This window comes from Panicum hallii, chromosome 1, assembly GCF_002211085.1.
Source record: "Panicum hallii strain FIL2 chromosome 1, PHallii_v3.1, whole genome shotgun sequence".
Lineage (NCBI taxonomy): Eukaryota > Viridiplantae > Streptophyta > Magnoliopsida > Poales > Poaceae > Panicum > Panicum hallii.
Window position 1 is genome coordinate 5,570,391 of NC_038042.1, and position 10,961 is coordinate 5,581,351.

At 49.7% G+C, this 10,961-nt stretch overlaps 1 protein-coding gene across 1 annotated transcript; it reads right to left on the bottom strand.

Annotated features, from left to right (window-relative positions):
- Positions 1-4,891: 4,891 nt before the first annotated feature.
- Positions 4,892-6,560, bottom strand: LOC112874598. Its single transcript, XM_025938021.1, has 3 exons — positions 6,389-6,560; positions 5,784-6,284; positions 4,892-5,692 (listed from the first exon to the last, which is right to left on the bottom strand). The coding sequence occupies exons 1-3, from the start codon at positions 6,468-6,470 to the stop codon at positions 5,160-5,162; spliced, it is 1,116 nt and encodes a 371-aa protein (XP_025793806.1). The 5' UTR covers positions 6,471-6,560; the 3' UTR covers positions 4,892-5,159.
- Between the last annotated feature and the right edge of the window lie 4,401 nt (positions 6,561-10,961).

Here is a 10,961-nt window from a genome sequence, read left to right on the forward strand (position 1 = left end):
TTGGGCATTAATTTCTAGAAATATTAAATGAAATGTCATGATAAATCTGCATCCAACATACTGTTTTATCTCTCATGATAAATAGTATATAATATGTTTTAGACATTCGTAGCTTTAGTTGGTATATATTCTTTTTGTAAGAACTTCTTATTTGGCTTCTCAAATTTATCCTTTTTATTGATTTCTTCATTAGTCACAGTCTGAATTAAAAAAAAAAGTTGGCAAGGTGATCATAGAGAACTTGGTTGTTACAGACCGTGAAGTCAAAACTCTTATGTAAACAGCGTATCAGGACCTGCAAATTGACTTGGTGGTGGCTCACTTGTGGCACAAAAACAAAATGTAGAAATGATGTCTTTGTCACAAAAGTCTTATCACCCAATAAGAAGAAAAGGATTAATCTCCGACCGGTTGAAATGGACACAACGGATTCGTTGCTTGACATGGAACCAGTCCAAAGCTGGGGGCCTCCGGTCCGGTTCCGCCAATAATTTCTTTGGTCATACTCACTTTACTTCCAAGAAAGGGCGTACGCTTTCGGTTATCTCTGCAATCATCGCATGAGTTCATGATTACAGTTTACAAGAAAGGATTACAGCTTAAGCTGAATTCTGATCCCTTTCCCACTTGCAGCTGTGCTACTGTACACAAACGCTATCTGACTAGATCGAACTTCCGATTCCATGATGGTACGCACATCACATTCCATTCCTCACAAAACCACATCTAACTTTTTTTCATTATGTTGATCATTTAGGTGTTCCCCACTCACTCATACATTCGTAGCCGGGGACACATTCTGGTTCTCCTGTACACACACTCTGTTATTAGCTATTTTTCCTGAAATGAACTGCTTGAAGAACAAGAAGTAAAATCTAGAGAGCCCAAATACAAAAGTCTGAAAGGCCTCTGAGAAAAAAAAACAAAAAGAGAATTTTCTTACAAAAAATTGTTCATGATTTATGTTAACGTATTTTGTTACCATAGAACAAAACTCCCTCGCTAGCTATATTGACGACGACGACGCAACATATTGTAAAACAAAATGTTTCTTTTCATCCAGTGCATGTATTAGAAGTTGGGCTTGGTTGACATCTTCCACTTCCACCGTGTATAGTTGAGGGCAATGGTCATGCATGTGTGACACAAGTACAGATAGATTTTGCGTGTTTGACTGGACCAAAGCATATCAGCGTTGAAACACACACGGTCCTGACTGCTCCAAAGCTTAACGAACTACGTAGTCGTTAGTCTAAGACGCCACGTCCTTTAGACTAAACCATAGTCTAATAATTCTCACGCAGACCGGCGTTGATCATGAAGGAGTCTTTCGTTCTAGGCTTTTTCTTTAAAGGGAGATGCTGACGGCAGCGGCGGATCGAGAAGCTTAATTTGTAGTCTAGTCGTTGGTGTTTCTAATCTATTGTGTGGGTCTAAATTGCGTGATACGAACTAATAAGATGTTTTTAATACATAGGATAGGAGTTTGTATGTATCTAGCTTGTCATTAACACCATGTTTAATAACTGCATAACCTTTTAATATCTTGTCAAACACTTTGTGGTGCGAACTTAGATGTTTTTAGTTAATACATAAAGAAAGGCTGCACCAGCCCTGATCGTCTCATCTGAATCGATCCAAGCAGCTGCTGCTTGGAGAAGGGTGGGTTCAGGCATGCACTTTCAGACCATGGCATTGCCCTTTTGACGCGACCTTGCCTACCTACCTGCACTACAAGAACAAAAACATGCTCTCCGGCCGGTCAGAGGGATGCATCTGAAACCGATCGAATCGCAGGCCTTTTTGTTCGCATTTGCCCGTTGGGTCGGCGACACGGCCCCGGACGCCGATCGATCACGCGGTGTTGGTTCAGCGGATGAGGGAAAGGTTGGTTCAGAGGTTGCCTTGGCTTTGTGCTAGCGCCGAGTGGAAGAAAGAACTCAGAAGAAGCCGGCTGGCCGGCGGATGGAGGGGAGGCGTCAGAGGGAAGTGGTTACGGGCCGGGCTGCTCTGTTGTTTAATCCGCATGGGATTGGATTGGAGTCGTGCTGCGCTGCGTCCGCGACAGCAAGACGCCAAACTAAAGTGGTCACCTGATCGACCTGGGGGAGTTAGTTGAAGCTTCGCGTGTCAGGGGCCGGTCTCCTCCTGGTCTGTGGCGTCAGAGATGAGCGCAGGATCCTCTCTTGTTTCGTGAACTTGAGCACGAGCTTTTCTCGGCAGGTTTGAATCGGATGAGACGAGTGGCCGGCCGTGGTCGTGCCGGGAAAACGTAGCCTCGTGTTCCCATGGTTACGAACTCGTACGAAGCACGAAACGTACCAGTCCCATCCTATCCTTCCTACCTCAGTTTACCTGCAGGTTTAAACCCGTAGATTGTGTTTGAAAAAACAAAAAAAGATGCTGTGTTTGTTGCAACCAGAATGAAGGCACGGATAGGGCACTGGCATAACGCGAGCGGCGAGGCGACTGATGCAATCATGGACCAAACTGATGGAGTGGCGGCGTCAGGAGGGTACCGGGGGTACAGGGATTGATTTTCCTGTCCAAAATTTGTTTGCTCCATGACGGACCGCATGGAGCAGCCGGCGGGCCCACGCGTAGCCCACGGACCGGACACGGCCGGTAATCCGACCCAGGCGCCCGCCCGCCATCCCGCGCGGTCGCCGCCCCTGTCGGCTCGGCGCCATTCCGCCGTGCGCGACCCAGACCTGGCCCATGGCCCGCGGTCCGCGTCACCGGCCATCACGGCCCAGGTAATGTGAGGCCGGAGCCCCGACGAAATAAGAACGAAAACTGACGGCGAATTCGGCGCATGCTGCGGCACGTGCGCTACGACCCTCTTGATTGATAGCAGGGCATGCAGCGCGCGGCGGCGTGTGGGAATGGCGCGGCGCTGCCAGCAGAGGCGTGGCGTGCGGCGGTGCGGCCGGCCGGTACGCGTGCAGGCGGGCATGTAGCCGACACGGCGGCGCGCGCGGGGATGCCTGCCTGTGCAGGCGCCATGCGCGCCGTGCAGGGCCCCGGCCCACCGCGAGAAGTGGCCTGGACGCTGGAAACCCCCAGGCGCCGCCGCGCTGGCCGGCCGGCCGGCTGGCGGCTATCTGCCTGCTGCACGCGCCGCGCGGTGGGACGATGGCCCCAACGGTTTGTGCGGCGCGCCCGTACGTCCGGCCGAAATGAATCGATCGGCCCGTGATGGGCGGCGGCACGGCCGGAACCGGGGACGAGACGCGCGACGCGCGACGCGAGAGCGACGAGCCTTCTGATTTGACGCGAAACGACGGCGCGCGGACGGACCGGGTACTACGGCTCGTTCGCGGCGCGGCGCGTCCTCACCGCACGGCTGGCGGGTGCGCATGGCGCGTAGCGCGAGCTCCATGGACGGCGACGGTCGAGGCCCGTGGGTACCACGTACCACGCACCAGCTGCTCGATCGGGTGGGGATGATGTCGATGCGCAGCATGGACACGACAAGCTACCGGTCCACTCCGTGGTGTCGGGAGACGGCCGGGTCTGTACCACCACGCTCTCGCATCCCCGTCCATGTCCCGTCATTGCGTCCGCGGCTTAACTCTTTGAATGGTGTGTGGGCAGGTGCGCATCTTGCATGTCTCGTGTGGGCCGGTGCACGGTGCAAGCAAGCTAACTAGCTAAGAAACCCACGTCGCGAGTTTCGCCCAAGGACTTCCCATATTGTCACGGCATCTCCGATCCACAAATTACCCGAACTATTAATTATCTTGATGACACTAATTAGCTGAATGATAGACAAGGTCAAAGATGCTTCAAGGCTACTTCCTCCGAGAGCTCTTAGTTTACCACGATAATTAAAATTGTTCCTAAGATTAAGTAGCGGATGAAGAAATAGAAAAGGTAAGCATACAGCTAAGAGTTAAGGAACATTAAATGATTTCATTTAATATTTTATCCAAAAATCTTACAATACCTTATATTAAAGTACAAATTTTGAACCTTTAAGTACTTACCTGGTCTAAGAACTGAATATGGGTACAAAACTTGCAACAACAGTGCCACGGTGGAACAAGAACGGAAAAAGGAGCCCCGATCAAAAAAAAATAAAAGAACGATGAAAAAATAGCCACATGGGCCTAATGGGCTAACCGATCTGTTCCGTTCCGCCTCTCCCCTCTCTCTCTCTCTCTCGACTCCGATGGGCCTTGAGCGACGATAGATAGAGAAATCAAGAATACGCTCAAGCTAGGCTGGTTTATTTTACAATGGGCTACAAAATTTCTCCGAATTTTATTTACCCTCATGGGCTTTTTAGTTTTGATGGTTCCGGCCGAGTTACGTATCTGGGCTTAGATCCGTACATGGGCCTCGTTACAGACCGGCCCAACCTCAAAAACAACAAACGTGCTTCCCATTTCTTTTCCATCCTATATCTCCATGATTTTGAAGTGTTTTTATTTTGGCTTCCGTCGCCACATGTGGCCACGTGAGAATTCGAGTGAATACCTCAATCTTTTGATGCGTATCAAAGTATCATTTTACTTTTCGCGGTACCAAAGTATCACTAACAAATTTGATTTTCTTTCTTTGACGAGCCTAGGTATATCCCACGGAACCGAGCAATTGTTAGGAGCGCTAAATGTAACCGATAGTATTTTTTTTCTCGAAACATAGTACAGATACATATTTCTATGCAATACTTGCATCCTACTCTTCTCAATATTTTGAAAAACTGGACTGATAGATCTCAAGATGGACCGAACTGTGTCGCGATCAGCAAAAACACTTATTCCGTTGTGAAAATAATAGTTGACCCAAAATAAAAGTATTTGTTATTATGTATAAGTTGAAAAAAAAAACCGGCTGAGTAGATTCCATCTCAACAACATAACTAACTGAGGTCTTAAGTGGGAGTTGGAAGTCATAGCTCCTGACAACCCTCCCCCCGTTTTTTTTTTAAGAAAAAGGCTTTATGGAACATTCTTCCCTCAAGAAGGCGAGACAGGACCATATGGAAGTATGGGCACAAGAAGGTAGCCATGTATAATTTGAGAACCCTCCCAGGTCCGAACAAATTTTTTTTTTTATGGTCCAACGAGCAGCCAGCTAACACAGGCTGCCGGCAAGTAACCGCCATAACAACAGCAAGAAGAACGACCCCGGCCGTCGATCCGGCTCGCCCTCTAGCCGCGCTTGGCGCGCACGCTGACGACGGCGACGTCGTCGAGCACGGGCCCGCAGAGCGAGCTGAGGTCGTCGCTCCTGGTGCTGTAGAAGGAGCTGAAGAAGACGAGGCGCGTGCGCGCGGAGGCGGCGCGGAACGGCAGCACGGCGCGCTTCACGCCGCCCTTCCCCGCCGACTCGTACGCCACCTTGGTGGACTCCCGCCCCGCGTAGGCCTCCACCATGAGCGACCCGCGGCAGGCGTTGCTGGCGTCCCCCACCGTGAAGGACAGCGCGTACCGCCGCCCCGGCACGGTGCGGATCACCTGCGCCACCGCGCTCTCCCTCCCCGCCAGCAGCTCCACGGCGCGCCGCCCCCGCGGCACCGCGAAGCTGCTGCCGTCGATGTACTTGACGGCCTTGAGCGACTCCACCATCCACCCGGGCAGCGGCGAGTGGTCGTCCACCACGCGCGACGGGATCAGCACGCCCCACTTGGTCCCCGGGATGATGTACGGGCCCTCCTCGAAGTCGCCGTTCTTCACCAGGTTCTCTGCGCACAACATTCAGATTTCGGAGTCATCGATCGTGTTGTTGTTAGGTGAGTCCCCAACGCCGACGACATTGGCACGGTGGCGGCTTACTGTTTGTGCGGCGAGGCGGGTTGAGCGTCTTGATGGCCACGGAGTCGATGAGCGGGCCGCAGGCGGGGTCCTCGGTGACGCCGGGGTTGTGGATGACGACCTCGACCTCGTCGGCGTCGGCGACCCAGGCCCAGGCGTACGAGTCCCACCCGTTGCTGCTGTACATGGTCTGCATCGCTAGCAGGCCCGACTGCCCGGACGCCGACACGTTCAGCTGCTCCGCCTGCGCGCACGTCCGCGCCGCGCTGAACGTCAGCGAGTAGCGCGCGCCGCGGGCGGCGCCCCGTAGCCGCTGCCGGATCGACGCCTCGTTCCCGAGCCGCACGGCGTAGGCGCCCTCCGGCACCACCAGCAGCATGTCCCCCTGCTTCTTCCCCGACGGGATGTACTCCACGAACCCCGACGTCTGCCACGACGGGATCGCCGACGAGCCCAGCACCCGCGTCCCCCGCAGCTGCGACGGCACCGGCCCACGCTCGAAGTTGCCGTTCGGGAGCAGCCCTGCGTTCATCAAAAATCAATCAGAGATGACGCCAAGAAACCTCACCTGGTCGCGAACATCAAAGATAAGTGTAAATTCAAGCAAGTCCGGGAATGCGAGTTACCGTCTGTAATTCCGAGCGCCAGTCTGCACACTGTGCAGAGCAGCAGAAGCATCGCCGGCCCAGCCATGGCTAACCTTCCCATCCTGCTCCGCTTTGCAAGGAACCAAAGATACCTCTCGATCTAAGAGACGAACAGGCCCGCTGCCCTTTTGGATCGTGTCGTTCTGGTGGATCGATGTGGCGGCCTGCAGCAGAGCGAGGAGGGCGCGGTGCTTAAATGGAGTGGAACCCTGCCTCCCGGACTGCACCTCGATTTGGGACCAATCTACTGTTCTGCCACTGGGGCGTTACCACTGGCCAGGTTCAGTTATGTCAGAGCCTGCAACGTGCGATCTCCGTGATCTGGCAGGGTCAAGAACATGAGTCCATGCTCATGATCAAACAGTAACGTTTCTTGTTTTTAAAAACAAAATCGATCAATTTGCAGGGGGTTTTAACCAGTTTACAGCTTACAACATGGAGCGAGCATTCATCCACCTTATTCTGATTTCAAGAAAAAAAGAACTGATCAGTTTCCTGAAGTTTGAGCAGCGAGTCAAAGAAAAAAAAGTTTGAGCAGCGAGTCAGTGACAAACCGTCAGAAAAATCGGCATGTCGGTACGCTCTTCTTGGGTCTGGTTTCGTCATGTTACGAATGCTAACGGGAGTACGCGGCACTTTCTGACATTATAGGAGATGCCAAGCTTTGGATAGGTAGATCTGAAGCGCATCTGCACCATAATGGAGCAGGCGTGAAATGAGATCCAATGAGAGGATGAGCTGCCGGAATGCTGGAACTGAATTAAAGCTTGGCTCATCGGTACGCCTTTCTGGCCTATTTTTGGACGCATCCTCATATATGATGAGATCTCGCTGCGTACAGGCACTGAAGAGAGGATTCTTCTAATCAGATTTTCTTTGGCATACCAAGCCTGAAGTGGTGGAGATCATAAGCATCTGTGGAAAACGTCTATGGTTAGCCTACTACTCTGCTTGTTCAATCGCTGAACCTGAGGAAGATGGCAGTTTTGCCCTCGTTTTATGCAGCAGAAGAATTTTTTTTCTTTCCTTTTGGCACGTCGTCAGCAAAAGCTTTGCCCTCTGGTCAGTCATGAGTGCTCCACGTGATGATCGAAAGAGGCAAAGACCTCTGTTCCTTGTATCCACCGACTGTCTGATTTAACTGAAATTTACATACAGTACTCACAGATCACTCCTGCGATGCTCTCAACATGCATCAGTCCTGTAGTCTTTCCTTTATCCTTTTCAGCTCTGCCCACTTCATCTCGCTTAACCTCTGCAAACTTTCCACTGATCGCGTCCAGGTGGCTTCGATTAGAAGACTAACAAGCTGTCTGTCAGAGTAGTACTCTTTCTCCATCTGTAAAACACCAAACATTCAGAGCACTGTAGAGACTCCACTGCAATTATTCGGGGGATATGATATGAATCGTCCTCTTATCTTCACGGCATTACTGCCAATGAGTGACTCGTCCTGTTCTGATGAATTCAGCAAATTCTTCTTCTTCTTCTTCTCTGATCCCTCTCCCAACAGGTCGGCATCGACGCATGCAGGGCCCCCGGGTATGGGATGGGTTCCTGCATGTGAGCGCATCTGGGGTTGTCATGTGCCCGGAGGTGATCGGAGGGGCAGATGCTGGGCAGTCGCATGTGCACTTGCATGTGGCGTTTATGTTAAAACTTTTGTGCTCATGTGGGCATGTGTCTCGCCACTTCTCCAGCGTTGCTTGCTCTCCGTATACACACGCCCAGTTTCAGTATCCACGAGTTGATCGAATCGGATGTGCGTGCTGTTCAGTTTTACCGGACTGGTTGCACCGACAGGGCTGCGACTTTGCAGTAATTCTGCTATTTTGTGACCAGTTGGAGCTGCTATTGGTCAAAAAATTTATGGAAATGGAGTGGATGCCCACAGCAGAGATCAATGTTTGAGCTTGATTTCAGTATGTCGAGTTGTGATTACTTTGTAAAGGAGAACTACCTAGAAATTTAAGGTCGCCAAAGTTTAAAGATTTTGATATGTTGCAGAAATTCTTTATCTCTCCTCGCAAGTTCAACTTTACAATGAGATAAAGATCTTCAGGTTTTCATTCCTGATTTGTTTGTTTCTGTTCTGCAAGTTCACACCCTTGAAAGCAGAGGAGTAAAGCCGGTCTGCAGATGGTAGGACGCACTAAATACAAAGCGGGTACGTGTTTGTACAGTGCAGGTGCATGATAGCCTGCCCTGGAACTGAGAATGTAATAGGAGTACAAGATGAATCCTGGACATAATGGATCATACACAGAATATTCAATTCGTGAATGGTCGCCCATGCTGCCATGCATTAGATGTTGTTGTCCTGCAGGATCCGAATGTCTGTGCTGTCCCCGCTCTCTCTTCGGTGCTTGAAGGGCTTGCCTGTTTTGTTATGGTCATGGGAGGTGTGTGGATGCATTGCGTTCTGCCCAATCATTGGGTCCCTTCCACTCTCAATCTGCTGCATGTAGTCCTGACTGCACTCCTATTTTCTCTCCCAAAAATAAACGCTAGTGCTTGTGACCTTGTTCATTCCGAATTTTACTTCTTACAGTTGCTTCCCATAGCTATCCTGTCAGTGAAAGGTGTGCTCAGGCAAATTTCTGAACACAACCGGATATGAGCAGCTTCTCTGGACAATTTTTAAATTTCAGAGTCTGTTGAAACTATGTGTCGGTGATTCACAGTTTTCGTGAATCTGCATCTTAATTTGTTGACTCACATAGTCACATGCATGTTTAGTTTGTTAGAAATTTAGGCAATTTCAGTAGCAATTTAATCTAGAAAAACATAATCAACAGGTCTGTGACATCAGATATGTGCACGTGTAATCTAAGCATGATAAACATATATCATGAATTTGATCTAGTACATATGAGAAACTTACCCAGCGGCAGAGCCGGATGCACTAGTCGATATAGTGTCTGTTGGTGTAGTCGTCCCGCTGGATGCACTGCAGAAAGTAAGCAATGCCAATCACTAGAAACGCCGCGAAGAAAAAGATCACCGCACCACCAGGAAAGAGAGGACGAAGCGAGTAGTCGTACCGCTTGCAAGTACTCCCAAAAACGTGATTGCCAGTCTTCACCCGAGCAGGTGAACTCACGGACAACAGCATTTGGGAGGCCTGCTCTTCCGGTACTCGTGCGCGTAATAACCGGAACGGAGAAGCGTTGGATGCAGCAGAAGTGTGGAGACCAGTGCGCGTTAGAAAGAAAACCGCAAGCGAGCCTTGCTTTTTTATCTCGCAGCTCAGGAAGCTGAATGGGGGAGAGACGCTACGGAAAGGCCAGCAGCCTGGAGCGGAGTCGTCGCGACGCTACGGAGTAAAAACTCCCGTAACCTTCCTCATTAACTTTCCTCATTAGGGTCCAGAAACTCCCGTGCGTTAATTAGCTTGAGTGGCAAAACCAATTCCATGCCCCCTTGGGCTGGCATCATCACGGCGCGTCTAACGTTCTCAACGCGCGATCTTTAATACGGGCCTTAGAATTCATTCGATTTAATTGAACAAAATATGGGCTAAGCCCACATTAAATCTAACATAGTCTTGGGCACAGGGCGATGCCGCAAAAAATGATGAATACAAGTTCCAACTCACGGTGAATATGAGTGTTGAAGCTTCATGGTTTACAACCTGCCTTTTGCTAGTGACGTTACTTCCTATGGTTAGGCAATAAATACTTTCTTTGAGGAAGTATCAGATAGTACTTTGAAATATATTTTTGCTATTGGCATTACTTGCATACTGATCGATTTGGTTGGACACATTTGCTAGAGTTTAACTTGGTCTGCACTGCAGTTCTACGTTATTGACAACGGATCTTTTTGTTGCAGGTCTCCTCCAGTTCTGCCAAGAGCATGTCTGCTTCATGCCGTTGCTTTTTACAAGTCCTCACTCATCCAGCTATGATGTAAATGGAGCACTTCAGAATGGTGCTCAGCGATGATGTAATAGGAATGGGATTATACTTCTTGTGTTGAATTATCAACATAATGCTTCATAGGCAAGTTAGAGTTGTAGCAGTGGTTGTAGGACACAGATATTGGCATGTAATGCTTTAGAAGTGCATGCTACTAGGCCACTTCAAATTTCAACGCTAACATCTGATGTTTTCCTCTGAGATAAAGTTAACTCGAGTGCCTTCGGATTTATCTTTTTATTTTATTTTTCTGATTTTTTTAATGCTGATTTGATTGAATTTACAGCAGCATGGGACAATCCACCAATCCAAGTTTAGCCAAATAATAATTAACATATGAGGAATTGAACTCCGCATGGACAGCCAAATAATAATTAGCATATGAGGGATTGGATCCCCGCATGGACGTGGATTGGGTGGGAGGAGGGGATCCACCCAATCTCTCCTCGGATTGTTTCTCCCGTGGATTCAACCCTCAACTTGCCAAACAAACCACTGGCACAGCAAAGGTGCAAATACTAAATTCAGCTACGCGCAGGGGGGCAGACGGAAATATGGAATGGATCAGGCACATGACATCTATGCATATTTGCAAAAAACATGGGCACCATTTGGCACCATCAGAAGACAAC

Coding starts and splice junctions, on each gene's coding strand:
- LOC112874598 (XM_025938021.1), bottom strand. CDS start 6,470: ATGGGAAGGTTAGCCATGGCTGGGCCGGCGATGCTTCTGCTGCTCTGC. Junction 6,285..6,388: donor GGCGCTCGGAATTACAGACG/GTAACTCGCATT, acceptor TGATGAACGCAG/GGCTGCTCCCGAACGGCAAC. Junction 5,693..5,783: donor CCCGCCTCGCCGCACAAACA/GTAAGCCGCCAC, acceptor TGTTGTGCGCAG/AGAACCTGGTGAAGAACGGC.